The sequence below is a fragment of the Fundulus heteroclitus genome, chromosome 22, assembly GCF_011125445.2.
Source record: "Fundulus heteroclitus isolate FHET01 chromosome 22, MU-UCD_Fhet_4.1, whole genome shotgun sequence".
NCBI lineage: Eukaryota > Metazoa > Chordata > Actinopteri > Cyprinodontiformes > Fundulidae > Fundulus > Fundulus heteroclitus.
Genome location: NC_046382.1, coordinates 24,874,259 through 24,892,398, shown reverse-complemented (window position 1 = coordinate 24,892,398; position 18,140 = coordinate 24,874,259). Strand labels below are relative to the sequence as shown.

The 18,140-nt window shown below is 38.2% G+C and overlaps 1 protein-coding gene across 30 annotated transcripts in view; it reads right to left on the bottom strand.

The window, feature by feature from the left end:
- kcnma1a (potassium large conductance calcium-activated channel, subfamily M, alpha member 1a) overlaps window positions 1-18,140 on the bottom strand; it is a 199,724-nt gene that overhangs the window by 40,490 nt on the left and 141,094 nt on the right. For 8 of the 30 annotated variants that reach the window (XM_036126696.1, XM_036126688.1, XM_012880544.3 and 5 more), the window contains 2 exons: window positions 13,904-13,990; window positions 13,693-13,769 (listed from right to left, as the gene is read on the bottom strand). In XM_036126696.1, coding sequence (XP_035982589.1) covers window positions 13,693-13,769; window positions 13,904-13,990 — 164 coding nt within the window. Of the gene's footprint in view, window positions 1-1,730; window positions 1,812-2,185; window positions 2,228-6,442; window positions 6,617-10,416; window positions 10,426-13,692; window positions 13,770-13,903; window positions 13,991-18,140 lie in introns of all 30 variants that reach the window. The other 22 variants (XM_012880546.3, XM_021307586.2, XM_036126686.1 and 19 more) reach the window with 11 other exon arrangements.

Here is an 18,140-nt window from a genome sequence, read left to right as displayed (position 1 = left end):
TGGGATGCAGAAATGTAGCTCATGAGTTTAGTAATCTGCTTTGAAAGCAGGGTCTAACTCCATCTATTGCTGTCAGACAGGAGAGAATAAACGGCGAGAAAGCCTGTTAATCTCTACCTGTTAAAATTATTTTAAACTATGATTTAAACATTTTTTTTAAAAAAATGTGACAATTTGTGTGCACACAGTGATATGTAATAACGCTTTAAATGTGTATCGTGAAAATTACCTGCAACGATCAAAGTCTGCACTTTTTTCCTCATTTCAGTTTCAAGTCAAGCGTAAGCACCGGGGTCCTGAGATAAAAGCGGTAATCACATTTTTTCCCCCTGAAACTGGTGTTGAAACTCTAACAGAAATGTTCCCAGTGACATTTACTTTGCATTTAGTGGCAAACATGAATTAATTAGAAGCTTCTCAGTTCTGTTTCTCATTTGTGCTTCTCTTTCTGCTAACACAAAGCAGAGACATGGCTCGGGCTCAATCCAGTCACATCCAATCAGGCGCTGTCATTTCAAGCATAATGTGTAAAACAGTGCTTTTATTTCGAGAAATACGAAACTGTAACTAATAATTTATAAATATTACTAATGCAAAACCTTTTAGCCATTAAACATTTATTGCTTTGCTTTTGGATTATGTATAAAGATTAATTTCAAACAAAAACATTCTTTGTTCAATATGTTTATTTTGGATTTTGCAAACCTATAATCGCGGCACGTCCGGGGGACAAAGTGAAGTATTTATCACGATCAAATATAGCTTGTGTATGTACAGCTAGTAGTCATCCAGCCATGTCTCCAAAACACACACACACCCATACACACACACACACACACATACACACACACACACAATCTGACTGTGACTGCAACCTCGACCTGTACATCCGCATGTACCGAAGGGGTCACGGCACACTACAGGAAGACAAAAGAGGAATACGGGTAAAAGATCTGCTTGCAGAGTTGACTGCGAGAGGCAAAAGCCCGTACCCTCCCTTTGGTGCAGAAAGATGGTTGGGCAGTTGGTTGTTTGGATGAGAGAGCATGCTTGGGTGGCCCCGGGCAATAAGCAGACGTTTATCCCAGCCGTCAGCTGCCGCCTTGATTTACAGGGCGCCACCGATAGCTCCTGGATTCATCTGGCCCTTGTCAAACACGTGCAGCGTTACACGGCGCTCACCCGCCCTGGCAGGTCCACTGTGCATCCTGAACAACCCAGACGGCAACTGTCCCTTCTTGAAATGCTAATCGCATGACGGTACTGTCCTGCATGCAAACCTTATCAGATCGCTGTGTCCCAATGTAAACTGGATGATGAGGCGGGCGGGGGGGGCGGCATCAGTTAAAAATGTTTACTGCTGTATGTGAGTTAAGCTGGCTGGCTTTAAGTGTTAGCTGCATGAACAAGCTTTGTTCTTTAGCTGCATTACCACAGAATGGGGTTTGCTCTTAAAGCCATGCAAATTTGAGTTAATGCAGTTAGAACTGAAACTGATTTGGCTGCAATTTCTTTTATTTCTGCTAAAAAAAAAATGCAGCTATTATTTTTATTTAAAAAAGGTAACTAAACAATTAAAAAAAAAACAATACTCTTAAAAGAAAACAACAACAAACAAAAACAAAAAAAAAATAATGTTAAACATGGCACCTGGCCTTTGAAAATAAAACTTATTCTTATCCGATACAATGACAGGTAATTCACTTAGCAGTTTTATGCTACAGATTTACCTAGATTGCAATCAGCTTTGAATCGAACGCCAGCCTCTTTTTGGCTTCCACTGTTCCGTGGTGTTGTAGCGCCATCTGCTGCTACATGCAGCACAATACAAAATAGAATAAAAAAAAAAGATTTTTTCATGGAACTACATTCCATGCCATTCAAAAAACACAAAAATAAGTATTCTTATTATCTATGAACACCAGGAATGCATTAGGTTATCGTAAATATCTGCTTTAATATAGTATAGTTATATAGCTTAAGTTACTAGATTCAGTAAATGTTTAACATGACACTTTCATTTGAGTTTATGTCTACAGTTTGGCTCCTTGTATGACAAAGACAACAGAATTACATTCTAAATGAATTTGGGACAACAAAGCAAACACTATCTGACGGGATGAGGGTGGCTACAGTCTAAACACAAAGCTAGAGCAGAGTGGAGAAGGGCAGAGAACACACTTACGTGATCTGACAAATCCATTATACTTATATTTAGCTGAAGAGACTGCAAAGACAAGTAGCAGGTCACACAGAGGGACACATCAACGTAAGAGTTGTGGAAAGGATTAAACCAAAGCGAAATGGGATGTGTCGTGATGTAAGAGGAGGAGTAGGCAAAGAATAAAAATTAACGAGGAGATACAGAATAATGGCAAAATTATGATGGAGGTGTTGATTAAAGTCAAACGATGATGGGGAAACAAAAAAAATGGAAAAAAGAATGAACTGTACATTTATAATGAGCCATGCCTTTAGGAAAGTGTATTAAAAGATGAAGTGAGAGGCAAATTGTAAATTTAATAGAAATTCTGAGGAGAGGAATTTAAAGTTATGCATATGTTGCAGGGTTTCAATTTGTTTTGAATGTGTGTGTGTAATGTGTGTGTGTGTGTGTGTGTATATATATATATATATATATATATATATATATATATATATATATATATATATATATATATATATATATATATATAAAAATAATTTGAAAGTCACTGTGTGATTTGTATTTCTAACAACACAATATAGGAAGCATGCTGTAGTGTAGTGGATATGCTACACCTGAACTGACGGCACAGACTTTGGCACAAACAGAGATTTTTTTTTTTCTTTTTTTAAAGTGACCTTTCCAAATGTGAATTTAATGTAGCACTTGAAATCTTAAGAAGGATGTGCCAAGGTCCCCGTTTATGTCTGTGGTGTTAATTCTACAGGAATTACCGCTTTTGACCTTGACCGACAAGATAGTTAAGACTGGTACCTCCATAACTGCTAATGCATTGGGCACTTGAACTGAGCCCAGAGCTTCTGAAGCTCCCTCCTCCCAAAGAATCCTCCAGCAATAAAGGTCAGAGTGAGAGTCCAGGGCTGGCCTGTGACACAGGTCCTCAAAACAGGGACCCACAGTGGCCCTGGCATCTGTCTGCAGTAATCTGCCCGCACCACAGAGGCGGCAGACTAACTGGCTAGCATCCGGGGCATACTACAGCAACATAGGATGAAGGCTTGAGGTGGGAGGGGGGGCAATCCTGCCTGGTGGACAGGAGCTGTCAAGGCAAGTTTGGTGACAAACCAGCAAGGCCGGGAAAATGAAAATGCAAACATAATTTCTGTGTCAAGACGGATAAAAATCCTTTGGAATGAGATGTAGATTTACACACATGCATAGACACAACAGTGAACGCACTCTTAATGTGCTCTCCCACATGGCCCTGGGCGCTGTAGAATGGCCTGAAAGAATCGCCACAGCCCAACGTCCCAAATCTATGTCTATCACTCTGCTATATCGAGGCTTCTGTTTTACAAACTACCCCTATTAAAGCCCTTTACAGGAGATGTTTCAATGTGGTGATGATCTGGTTACAATCAGAGACAATGTGAGACAAACATTTAGACAAAAGAAGTCAGGAGGCTTATTCAAGTGAAGGATTAACACACTTTAAACATAATAAAATATATATATATATATATATATATATATATATATATATATATATATATATATATATATATATATATATATATATAATATGTGTGTGTGTGTGTGTGTGTGTGTGTGAGACGTTTTTTTTTACTTGTCCGCATACGTGGACAATGAGCATTTATAAATAAAAAAATATATTACACTATATAGAGAATGAAGAATATAAAGTAACACACTGTATAATATTGCTCAGTGTAAAAAAATAATTCCTGGCTTGTTACTCTGTTGTCTCTCTATGCTCTTGTTTCATCTTTCCCTAAGTGAGCACTTCATTTTGACTCTTTAGACCCTTCCTATAGTTGCATCCACTGAGATGTGCATTTTGAGAAACAATTCTACAAAAAGTTGAAAAATGTAGTTCAAAGCACTAAACAAACAGGAAAGAGAGCCCTTAATGAACCTGATCATTGAACACCTAACTCAGCTTGGTCCATCTTTTAAAATGAAAAGACACAATGAGTAACTCACAACTGAATTAATCTACCAAAAATGTAGGTGTGGTCGGGAAAGAGTAAAACCAAAAGCATGTTGTTTTTTTAATTATTATTTTAGCAGAAACATTTACCTTTGTAGAAGCATTTTCAAGAGCATTAAAGTAACCACGGTTTGAATTTTAGGTGAAATATTTCCAGTGATGCATGATATCTGCTTTTCTGACAGATTTGTGATTCAAATTTTCTCTCCACATGAAATCAATACTTAGAAATGTAAATAGTTTGCTAGTTAGTTTTTAATTGAGGGTGCCAATATTTTCCAACTAATCAGCAAAATGACAACATCACACTAGATCTCCATCAGTTGTTTTTTTTTTTTTTTTTTTTTAGAATTAATCAAATAAAATAAAAGAGGACACAATCAGCTTGTGATGCACAAGGCTGCAGTTATTATAGATAAATCTGTCTTTTCTTCTCCGTTTATCTGGGAGAGGAAATCCAACCATCCCTGTCTGACAAAGCCCAGTGTTCTCCATCACTAAACTCTTTGTTCATTCAGATTTAAAAGGGGAAAGAAATCTAAGACAGAGGAGGCTTTCCTTAAATCCAACAGGGGGTTGAAGGAAAAGTGAGATCAGTAACCATGTAATGGCCAGTAATTGGTACCGAGGGATATCAGCGCAGGCTCGACTACAAGAGGCCAAGCTAAACTCATCATGCCGTGCTTGACACTAATCTAGGCTGAGTCAGCGGACGGTGGGAGAATGTTGAAAAGGAAATCAGATCTGTATGTCTGAACCCACGGCTTTGATAGCGAGGCTTACTGCTGCCATGTCTAATTGACGGACAATTTACTATTTCCCCGTCCACTTGCAAGGAAAACGTGAAGGAACGGATCTTGCAGGAGCCAGAGTCCTCTCACCTTTCCTCAATGAAACCAACGTCACTTTTCACTTATTCTACAGCTTTGATTTTTTTCGGCTCTTTTTCCAACTACTTCAACACAAAACCTTCTCTTCCCACTATGTGAACATTTTTCTCTTCCTCTCAATCGTCCCGATTGTCACATTATTGGTCCTAATGTGAACAATGTTGATTTTGATCCATTAGGAACCATAGACAAATCCTCTAAATAAAGAGCATTCAAAATACAGACCAATCTCATCAATACTAAAACAACATGAAGAAAATGCTTATATTTGCATTAAATATAAGCAATACAGCATTAAACGCTATGACAAGCTCCAGCAAAAACTTTTGTTTTGCCTTTTTTCTGAAATGCTCTATTTGGTCAGTGGTTGCTTTTTTTTTTTTTACTACTCAGGTCTGCTTTAATTAGACAACGTACTGGTCAAAACCCGGTCAAGTGTGAGAATCTTGCGTGATTCTTTGAGACGAGCCAAACTAGCCACAAGGCAAGGAATATATTTTGGTGAATTTAGAAAGAGAAGAAAAGCCTAAACCGTTAACGAGGCCTTCAAGGAGTTCAGGAGCAGCATTGTGTGTGGGAGGAAATAACTTTCCTAAAAGTGGGCTTTGCACTTTTGAAATTCCTAAAACTTGTAAATGCATGAACAATTCTATATAGTATAAAGCACAAACATCTGCACAGTATACACTTATTATGTTTTATATTCCTAGAGCAGTCTCAAACTAAATTTCTACCCCGTTTCTTATTTTTTTGTTTTAAAAAAAATCTTCGCATAGTTAAATCAAAGACAGAGAAAACTGTTAAACAGAAAGAAAAAAAATATATAAACTAAAAAAAAATTCACTAACTTAAACGTTTGTAAGAGTGTTAAAATTAAAGAATTAGACACAATTATCTAAATATCAGAAAATCACAGGAATCAAATGACTGGGAATTAACTTCCATCGATATATATGCAGGAGCCTTACCTTGAACAGTTAAAAAACATTTAACATCACGCTTGAAAGGCGACATTTTCACACAACTGCATGATTGATGCAGCATGCGGTAGCCACGTGTCTAACACCTACAGTACTGTACAGGAGCACCACAGAGCCACACCACCACTTACATTATAATCACTCAAAATTATCATTTGAAATATTATACAGCTAAATAGACCAACAGAAACAGCTGAATAAGATTTAGTTATCAAACGAAAACGAATCGGCCACAGCTTCACAGACTATGGTGTCACAGGAAACAGGTCACGCCACGTAGACGACATACGGACACACACTGACACGTACAGTACCTCCGCATGAGAAAAAGAAAAAAAAAAAACAACTAAACATCACAGACAGGTAACAGCATGTGTTGGGCGGTGTAACTTACAGGCACGTAAAGTGGTTGCGCAATCATGAACAGAGACAGAGGAAAGTGGGTAGGCCCTCTGAAGGGTGTCCATGTTACTATGTACACTGCCTGACATGCAAGAGCAGTCTCGCTCTGAACGGCCGCAATCAAAACAACATGCCAGTTTCATTCGTTTGTAGACGGACATCTTGGCTACAGTCATGTTTTGGGATGAGAGGAGAGGAAAAGCAGCAGGTTAATGGCAAAAGGAGAAATATTCATTTGAAGGGAAGTTGGAAGGTAACTTCATCAGAAAGGTGCAAGCCTTAGCCACCTGCTCCACAGACTTGAGCCCCGAATTTAGGTCAAAATACAGTCAATGACATTTTACAAATCAGATCAATCAAATTTCAGCGGTTTTGTTGCTTCAGAAAGTTTTGGAAAGCCTTCACGAGCTCCCGATTCTTAAAGAGGTCAAGCTGTGTGCTAAGGCTGAAACAGGTTCAAAAGACAAAAAGTGTAACCGTGGGGGGGGAGGAGGAGCAGAGGACAGGGGGTAAGGGATGGAGGCATTCAGGGAAAAAGAAGCATGAGCAATATCTTCAGCAGCAAACCTAATACGTACATTCGTCCATACATCTGTGCATCTTCTATGCTTGCCTTCAGGAGCGGATCACGTACCTGTGTCCCATCATGCAGCTGGAGGCTCTGTCCACGGCATCACACTACCCTACTAGGCTAGACTGGCAACTTCATGCTCTTTAAAAAACCTGCAGTTTCACTGCTCCACTCCCCAAAGGGTGTTCAGTCTGATGTGCATGTGGTTTATGGCAAAACTGTACGAACAATTAAAGGTATGCGTTGGTGTTACTATGTTCTGTTAAGGAGACTGGGTCCAGTCTGAAGGAAGAAATCTCATTTTTTAATTCCCAACGGAGGTAAAAATCAACAAATAAAGTTGACCGGCTTAAGTAGTCGCCTTGCTCTTACTGCTTTGTTGCAACGTGTAGCATGAGTTAATTATTACTATCTTGTTGCATTTAGGTATTAATACATTTAACCTCTATGTGCTAAAACCCTCAAGGGCGTATTTGTGCTTTTTCAAATATTAACTTTGATTATGGATTCAACAGAAACTGGCTGATCTTAGTTTCTGCCACCTGGTCAGAAACTGAAAAACAAATATTTTTCTGATCAAACAGATCAGTACCACCACATTATGCTCGCAACAACACTCTTCAGTGTGGAAGCTGTTCCTGAGAGAAGTTAACATTCATCTTAAAAAGGAGTTTGAAAATGAAGTTCGAGGGTGTGATTTAAAAGGAAACTGTATTTTTCACAAGATGTCGACAACATGTATGAGAATCATTTTGGCTGCGAGAAAGACAGAGAGCGTAGAAAACAGGAAGGCTGAACGCGATACAGCAAAGCTAATCAGTTTTAATCATTTCAGCTTTCAACCTCTGTCATGGAATACGTTGAATCAGGAAAACCTTGGAAGAAAAAATAAACTGATCTTTTAGTAAGGCTAGCGGTGCAAACAATGCTAAACCATTTTATTGATTGTCCAATTTACAGTTTTTAAGATTTTTTAAGACTAGAATGTAAAAAAAATATTCTTTTGGTTTCTTAAATCTCTCAAGACCAATAACTTTGTACAGCTATGACTGTATCATCACCATCTTCCATTAATAGTTAACCGCTTTTTAAGCAGTTTTCCTATTTCTGCCAAGTTAAACCACTAGCATACACGTGGTTTCTCCTTAAAAGGTTCCTTCCGTATTTAAACACATCAAATGGGAAGAAAATATTTGGTGTGGACTTGCATTGCTAATAGTAGTTCACGACACATTTAGCAGATCCCACTGGTTTTGCCATTTGCAGCTCAGATGGGCTAACACCAACATCTTTCCCAAATCAGAGTTCTGACTTTCCAGGCAAAATGAAAGGACACTATAATTTACTTAATTCGGGTAAATATAAAAGTAACACATTACATTGCCTGGGACATGTTAATGACCAGTCAGCCACATATGTGTTTGTCTGCATTGTGTGAAACCTTGAACCCAAGGGGGAGCAGGAGTGAAAATCCCCAGAACAGCATCTGTAGATTACTGTGACTCTGGGCAGAAACAGTCCCTGATCCCCATTCTCTCAGTGGCAAGGTGCAAACTGACAGCACAGTAATACAGTCTGGCCCCCATACAGAGCCACTTTCAACATCTATGAGCCATAACTCAGATTGGAAACGCAGATCTTGAATGAAGTAAGCGGTCTGAACTCCTTGCCAGAAGGTGTCAGGGACTGTCTTGTCTAGCAGCATGCACGTATGCTTCATGAGCATATGAACAGCATGCAAAAAGTGCAGTTTTGCTGTCGGCAACAGGGAAAAGAGATAACTGTTCACAGTAATGAACCAGTTTTGGGGGAGGCATGGGCAAACAGGTGCAGTGAGGCTCTAAGATCATGCTGAAATCCCTTAAAGTCGGAGGTTTTGCATGGCCACTTGGTACACAGTATATATAAGTAACAATGAGGATTTCTAACCAAATGAAAGGGGAGGGATGGGAAACAAAAGACACGCACGCACACACACTAACTCACACGCACTCTGACAATGTCCTTCACTTCTGACTTCACAGATAACCAGATTCTGGCTGAGGACTATGAGCTGTTCATCAAAGGGCATCCCTGATTGATGATTCAACATAACAGCTACCCTGATAAACTGTCTGCATGGGTGTTTGATAAGTCCCTCCCTCCTGTAATTGACCAGAGGCCAGTGCACTCAAACAGAAGCAATCTGGGGCGCTATGTTGAATATAAAGGATGTCCCTTAGAGAGTGGTTCTGATGTAATCCCCTCCAAAAGCTTATTATTATTATTATTATTATTCAGCAAGAATGCAAGGAAAGTGATACAGCTGGCTCAACTCTTTTGAGCAATGTGTGTATCATGTAACACAAAACATTAAAGCTAAAAAAAAAATGACACGACAAATTAAACGTCGTTAAACCTGCAAGACATGTTCACTTTTTGATCACATTTATTTGACAAATCCACACATCAATCCTTGCATTTTTGCTGAACTGCTGTAAGGGGATTTGAGTTTCTTCCACGGACAGCACACGTTTACATATTAACATTTACCATTGCACATGACTGGAAGAGTATCGCCATCTAGTGGCGACTGAATGCTACAACACGTATTGTTTCTGCATAGTTCTAATGGACTTATCACCCAGGGTAGCGAATAAAGGGCCCAACGACTGTCCAGATTTGAAATGTGCAACTACTCCTGCAGCGGCATTTCAAGTCTGAAGGCAGAAGACGACCTCTGAACCCTCAGCATGAGTTTAGGAAATATGGGGGCTGAGATCTCAGAGAGAAAAGTGGGACAAGAGGGAGACCAGATTGTTTTGATTGTGTTTTGGCAACTCCGCTTGTTAGGAGTTAAAAGAACTTCCCACAAGGACAATTTCTGCTCTCTGGGAAAAGAAAAAAACAGCACAGCCGCACAAATGTTCCTATGACAGAACGCAGATCAATTTAAATGTCAGCAGCTCTTGGCTGTATATGGTTACACTCTAACATCTTGTTTTTTAAAATCCTTTTATTGGGGAATAATGACAAAAGACTCTTGGCAGATTGGTTTCTCCATAATAAAAAAAATTATGAGATTAGATTGATTCTTAAATTGTGACCAAAAACTGTAAAGGTCATTAGTCACATCTAATTAAGTCACACTTATTTTCTTATTTCCAGCTCGTTTGTGTGTCAGCAAAATAATAGGAGAGGCCCTGATGCTGGTTTTAGGTCTGATTTATGCTCATTGGGTTTGGTCTGGTCTGGTCTGAGCACAGTGTAAGAAATGAGAGGCGAGGAGAGGGATGCAGAAGCTACACTGGTACATGCAACATAGATACAATATACTGTACTTCTGGCTAAAGAGGAAAAAAATAAAACACACCGCACTCTAGGTACTAGGACACCCATTTTTTTGTGTTACTCACAATAAATCACTACCAATGAGTAGTTAAAATAAAGAGGTGTTTTCCAATGGCAGCAGGGAAGGAAATACATCAAAAGTTTGTCACTGGTCATAAAGAAACATGGAAACAAAAAACAACATAACATGATATAGCAGAACATACTGCAGGACATGGTTTCTCAGCAGTAAGGGAACTGATACCTTTATTAATCTAAGTTTTTGGGTGTAACTTGCATAATAACATTAAATATATTATTGTATCCAACAACATGTTATAATTCCTGAATTTCCTCTACATGAAATCCGAGGGGCATATTAAAAACACTAAATCTTTGGATAGTTAAAGACTATATTTCTTATCTGGCACGATTACTGTGTCGACTTTTGATTGCCTGACAACTGAGCTCTATACAAAGACTATATAACATTAAAGAGCTGTTGTTGCCCTAATTATGTTATGTCTGCATGAAAAAAGGCAAATTGCTGGACATTAACAGACACTAACTTATGTTGTCTATGACCCTCATGTACAGTACCCTCCAAATGTATTAGCACCCCTCATAAAGATGTGTAAGAATACTTAAAGTCAGTTTTGTTGAAGTGACATAACGACATACTGAAAAATCCTCCACCAGCCTTGTTTGTCACAGTTGAAACAATTTACTTAATAAATCACTGTAGATTAGGGTTACCACTGGTGCAATTAGTTGCCATTATCAATGAAGTCAACAAGAATCATTCGCCAGCATCAATATTTTAAGTCGGCACAAACTTTTTATCGATTCATTTTTTAATCAATTTATTAACCCTTAAAACCTAACTGCTTTTCTCCACACGACTTTGATCTGTAGTGGTCTGGTGTGTGTTTGTGTACGTCGGTGAGGTTTGGCACCAGTAACCAGGAACTGCCGACCTTGTCCAAGTTGTTCTTCTGTGTGAGTTTCTAAATACGTTCTAATAGGTCTCTCTCTCTCTCTCTCTTGTAAATGAGAACTTGTGTCTCAATGAGACAACCTGTATAAATAAGAGTTTGATTAAAAAAAAGTTTGTAGTTTAAACAGAGTCACAGCAGATAAAGCAGCTGCTTCAGTGACGAACTACCCGGGTTATAAAATTACTTCTCAGCTTTCAAAAGCTTGAAATGGTTTCAAGTGCGTAGGTACTTCAAGTAAGGTGACGCTAAATGGGAAGGTTGATTTTCTTGGTTTAACACAGGAGCACAAAGAGATATACATGAGTGTCTGAACAGAATATACGACACCACAGGGTTTAATGATAAGCCGTCAGAGAAGCAAGTCTGAATAAGCTGAAGGCTCTCTGTGTGGTTAGACACAATGTCTGTCTGCAACATTTTCCTCTGAATGATTATGTATGGAAACGTTTACGCCACAATCTGGCATCAAGTTTAAGTGCTTAAGGCTGGGCCTGACTTTAATGTAGCCTACCATATCATTTCTACCACTGACTGATCGAGTCACATTTAACCGTGTAAATATAGACGAAGAAATATTACTTGCCATTGTAATTGTACATTATAGCAAAATTAGTCTTCTGCATTTAATCCATCCCTTAGGGAGCAGTGGGCAGCTCCCAGTGCTGGGGGAGCAATCTAGGGTTAAGGGTCTGATATTAGATATTAACATCTAAATAAATTATTTTCCATTCACAGAAACCTAAAAACAGTAGTCAATAAATACAATTCATTGGTATGTTACATTGACTTGCTACAGTGCTATCCAGCATTAATAATTTTGAAATTAAGGGGTTTCTTAAGTTCCTAATGACTGAAATTAGTCCTGTTTTAATTTATTTCCTGTTCAATCTTGTCCCATTTGACATTCACATCATATTGAGTATCCTGAGCTTTCGTTGTTTAACTATGTATACGTGTATGCATTCTTTTTATAAATTTTTGTCTTGTTGGAGGTCGCATTTTATTGAAAACTCCATTATAATTCTATTACAATCCATACTTCAGTGTTGTAATTAAATGCCAAATTTGGCTGCTGAAGCTAATGAACTAAATTAAAGCCTGCTTTTGATCTTTGGAGGAGAGCTAAGTTGATAGAGTTACTGACTAATTGACAAATTCGTCAATCGATTAGCTTCAGGTCGGTGTTAAAGAATGCTATTTGCTATAAAGACAGTTTCTTCCCCCTGATTTTTAATCTGATCAACAATCAGAGTACTCAGATCAATACTATACAAATTTACACCAATTAAACCATGTATTATTCTTTTGTATTTACAAGAAAAATATATTTCTATTTACATTTTTTGTGTGTTCTCTTAACATTTTTGTCACTGAGAGCAAAGCGGAACCAAAGTCAAACATCCTGTTGTATGAAGCAACTTGATGATTAAAACTGATTCTAAAATAAGAATCAGGAGCAACCCTGTGGGCAAGTTTAAGCTATTAGCTACTTTTGTGTAGACGTTCCAGCACTTCTGAAGAACACTACTAATCTGCCTGATTTAAAAAGCTTGTTCTTTTGTCTCTCCAAAATTGAAGCATGTCTAAGGAAAAAAAAATTGATATTTTGTCATATTTTTATACATTACTGAAGCTCCTGGACACTAATCAAATAAAAAAAAAGATTTCAGTTACATTTATTCTATTGAAATTGTTGGCGGTGTCAGTTATTATAGTGTAGATGACTTTTAAGACTTTTTACACATCTTTAGGTGGAGAGGGTACTGTATAAGAAGCTCCTTTGGCATTTATAAAACAAACATGATTACATTACGTTGTACCTGCAGATATTTAAAATAATGTAGAGTTAAAGAAGTATAAGTTGTTGGAAATAATACTTTTAAATATTACAAACCCTACATGAAAAAACATATTCCTTAAGCTGTCAATGATTGTATTTTAAAAGCTTCTGCACTTTGATGTATTGTGTTTTTCATTACATTTTACCTACATATTTGATTTACTCTTTGTGTAAAGAAACTATTTGCTACCTACACTCAAAGAAAAGGTACTGTGACGAACACATTTAAAGATTTACCAGAAGACCAAAAAAAAAAAAAAAACAGACAAATGAGCCTACCATAATGGATGATATGGCAGTTCAAATGGGACCCATATCAAACACTTTCCTATGAGTATGATGGTGTGATGACATAAAACACATAAGCACAGAACAGAACGGCAATGGCACAAAGAGGGGCTTTCAGATTTGTTGTAAAAACCTGATGTGTCAAAACAAGACATACAAATCCACAGGTTGGTTTAGGAGTGAGAGGAAGGGAAGGAAAGGTGCCAGCGGTGCGCAGTAACAGGACAGCTACTCACGTCGTTTGCAGCCGCACTTTTTGATCCTTTTGGGGTCTGTGATGTCATCGTGACAAGCTTTGCAGTAGAAAAATGCTCTAAAAATGACAAGGAAAATATTAAGAATTTCAGTCACTCAATGAAAGATGGCTGATTTTGTTTCAGAGATTTTGCTTGATTCATTTTTTGTTGTTGTTTTTTTGTTTTTTTTCCACCAGGGTAGCGTAATTACCGCTTTACTTCTTTGGCATCGCTAGCAATAAAGAATCCCAGTGTTCCGTCCTGCAGCTTGACGTGATTGCCCGGGTTGATGAGGATGCTGGGTAATTAAAGACATACAGACAGAGCAAAAAAGACGTGTTAATGTCCAGCCGCCTTTCAGTTCATGCCCACAACAAGCTAATCAAGAGGAATGGTACACACACTTGTTAAGGCTTTTAATCCAACTGGGACTGTGTTGACACGAGCTAAATTTTATCTTTCATTTTACGCCACTCTCGTTTGGTTATTCATGTGCGTCAGGCTAGTGAGAACAGATATATTTCCTTTGCTTTTGGGCAATTTGTGGATGTGGTACTCACACAGATGGACAAAATGTGCAACAGTATGACTGGACACTGAATTTTTATTATTTTCTTTCTCACAAAATGGTACTGGATTGGTCAGGGGGTGAGAAGAGGGACAGAGAGATACAAGTAAAAGGGACGAGGGCAGAAAGAATTAAAACCATGGCCATGTAGTGGTTTTATTCTCAGCACTCAAATACAGTCATCTTGGCAAAACAGATGTTATGATGGCCACTGAGACACGGCTACGGTATAGAGTTTATATACAGTTGTAGTAGTTGTTTCAGTTAGTATTTGACAGTGGGATGCAAGGGAATGAACAGCTCTTTCTGTCACCTCTTGTGACTCTATGATATATACATAACAAAGCTCTAAGAAGCGCATATTACAGGTTACTCAAAAGAGAAGAAAAGTGAAAAAGGTCCCCTTAAAAGTAGTAGTACCATTTAAATTAATATAATTCAGGAAAATCAATAGTTACTTAAGTTAATACATACTTATTTTTAACTACAATAATATTGCATTACAGGATATATTAGAGTATCTTTGTGAGTGGACTCAATTCAAAACTCTCAGTGATTCGCTGTATCATTCCCCATTAATTAGACCACGACACAGAAAACACACATATATAGTGTAATCACATACACACACTCATACACATACACACAAACGCACACACACACACTGGTCATTAATGGTTACCTTAGGGCAACAATCATCAATGAAGTGGGTGTGAACTAAAAATTTAAAACATGGTACCAACAAATCTTCAAAAGGTTGCACTCCTTCAAAGTAAAAGCTCAGATGATAGATAAGTGTTTTTTTCCTCTTCACATAAGTTTTTAAATTTAAAAAATTGAGGTGTTTTCTTACGGACTTGATTCACATATAAGCATGTTAAAAAACTATTCAGTAAAATTTCAACCAATATTTTGAAAAAAGTGTCTTATTTTAGACACACGGTAAAAGTGAGATTGTTGTCTTGTGAAAATATTCAATACTAAACAATCTTTCCTCTGAGCTCTGGAAATGGTAACATTGAAAGAATAAAATAAGCACCAATCAGCCATAACATGATCCCTCTTTCCCAACAAAGCATCACTGTCCTGTGGCAAAGAGGGCTGTTCTTTGTCCTAGACACTCAAGTCATAGACAAGGAACATCTTGAGGAGTACCAACATTTTTGGGGCCTGTAGATTATGTGGCAAGGTTTTTACATGTTATGCTTGTATCTGCTTAACCTTGCAGATGTTGACAAATTTGTTGGCTTCCCTGGAGACCATGTGTAAAAAGCCTTAAAATCAATCCAACCAAATGCAGCAAAAGATCACACATGGGGAAGGGTTGTCGCTTAGTCGCTATAACCACCACTAGACACTATCTGCATGTAAATTAGTGTTTTGGGATGCATGCCAGAAAAAAAGCCATTGCTGTCCTGTAATTACAAAAATAATCACACAAACGTGGAGTTTAGGAAGCTCTACCGGGACTTTTTGCTGGAACTGTTTGTCTTGTCAGCTATTCATCATCAAACACTCCATGACCACAGCTGAATAATGGGGTGGGGGTGGGGAATCTGTAATGGTGTGGGCTAGTTTATCTTCCAAAGACCCAGGAACTCTTGTTAAGGAACAAGGCAATGTTAATTCTTATAAATACCAGGAGAAAGGAGCAAAAAGCAATAATTCAGATAGAAAGAACAAAAAACAATAGTGAAGAACTAAAGATATCTTTTAGATGGAATGTGGTATGACGTCACATACCATCTATCTGTGTTGTTCTCCAGTCATTTGTTTACAAGAAAGGCTTGCCACACGTGCATGTATATGCATGTGAACAGCTGCCACTCAGGCCTTAGCCTCTCCCTCCCCTTAAAATGCCACCGCTGTGTTCACTTAAGGATGATAAGAACCTATTATTACCGCAAAACAACAATGGTCTTTTGTAAAGAAGTTGTCAGATAAGGAAAGAGACAAAGCGAGGATTAACATTGGCCTCATGTTTCCAAGGTGGGGAGCATTTTGAGAGAGGAAGTAGCTCCAGTTTGACTCAGAGCTATTTTTTCTCCTCTGAACAGGTGGGTAACAGCATGAAGTAAAAAGGTCTTTTTGTTGGTGTTACAGTCTTGTGTGCCAGTTGTTACTGTTATGTGAGGCAGGAAGCCTGTAGCCTAGCTAACACAGTTAGCATTGTTTAATGCAGCCCGGTGGGCTTGTGAGCAGCCCACATTGATCCTCGCATACATTTAGGGTATTCTTTCTTGAGAAAGTTTTTTTTAAAATTGAGTCTGATAACTGGTCTGGTGCGTAGATTTTGAAGGTAGAGAGAGGCGTGGCTTGCCACACATCTTGTTTTGGTCTACATGTAGTGCTCAACAGTGCACCTAGTGGTTAAATTTTCCTTGTTGCTCCTTTAAATAAAACTCTCATGAACTCTACCAGCAAACGGATTAATGGCTGTTAGTTGGTCTTTTAAAACGATAATAATCTCCCACATGTGGAAACATCAATAAACAAGGGCTTAAACATATGGCATAAGATGAAAATGGGAAGGGTTTCGGAGGACCAAACAGTCTAGAAGAACTAGAGAGACTGTGAAAAGAGGAACACTCCAAGTTCCTTCTCTCTGTATGTTCTAACCTTGTGAAATGTTATAGTCAGAGCTCTGGCCTATTGGCAAAAGTTCTCTGGCCTATTGCCAAAAGTTAGCCAAGCTTGTATCAAGTTTAAGCAGCGCACAAATTAAAGGTTTTAATCTTGCTCAACAATGCTCTGTTTGATATTGCGCTAGAGCAATAAAAGATGAACTGATTTGAAAACCTTTCACACATCCTTACCAGAAGGTGCCAACACATTTGTCTGCATGTGCTAAGATCTTCTACATACTGTATCTGAGAAGTTTGAAGAACCTCTTGTCCTTTTTTATGTTTAAGCAGCTTCTGTTCTTCAAATGATCTGTTTTTTGCAAGGGCCACTGTAGGCCCACGGCAAGTGTCAAAAAACCCACTCAGTCACAAGTCATCTTAACTCTACGGCTGATTGGTATATATATATATATATATATATATATATATATATATATATATATATATATATATATACACGTGTGTGTGTGTGTGTGTGTGTGTTTGTGTGTTTATGTACTCACTGCCGGTCAAATGTCTGGACATAACTTCTGTGGGTAACTCTGGTTAAATTGTTTGAGCTGGTGGACTTTATCCCAAACTGCCTACCGATCTCCATTATGTTGTATGCATGCATCCATACATTAGTGAGCGTGATTAGGTGAATATGACTGTTGTAGTTTCAAATCACATTGAGGGGTCAGTATGACTACAAAAGTATGACTACATTATGCATATTCAGTTAATTTACCATTTTCATTCAAATGTGTGTGATGTGTCCAAACATTTGACTGGTTGGTATATTTATGTTTAACCTATATCCATATATTTGATGTGATTATATTGCACCAGTCATGCAGATAAAATAGTTTTTTTTCCCCACGTCTACGAAATACATCAGCTAACATTTCCTGATACTGGATGGCCTCCAGAGGAGTGGACAGGCAATATCTTTGGCATGCTATTTAGTAAATAGAACATCAACTAATTCAACTAATACAGTTCTACAAACAATGCTGCCCAAATCTGAGATTTTACAAGTGTATCAATCCATGACATATTTGTGAAACCAGGTGCAAACTGGTGAAAGTCAAAGTTTCAAAACCTCACATTGTGAGCAACAAGGCAAGCAGCAAGCACCATTATGTGACTGTGTTGGAGCATGCAGTTACCAAACAGCATGAAGAGGTCAGTAATCAAACAGAAATGCATAGCCACCGCAGTACAGGTATAGGGACAGGTACGTAGATGCAGACGGTTGCAGTAACTTCTGTGCA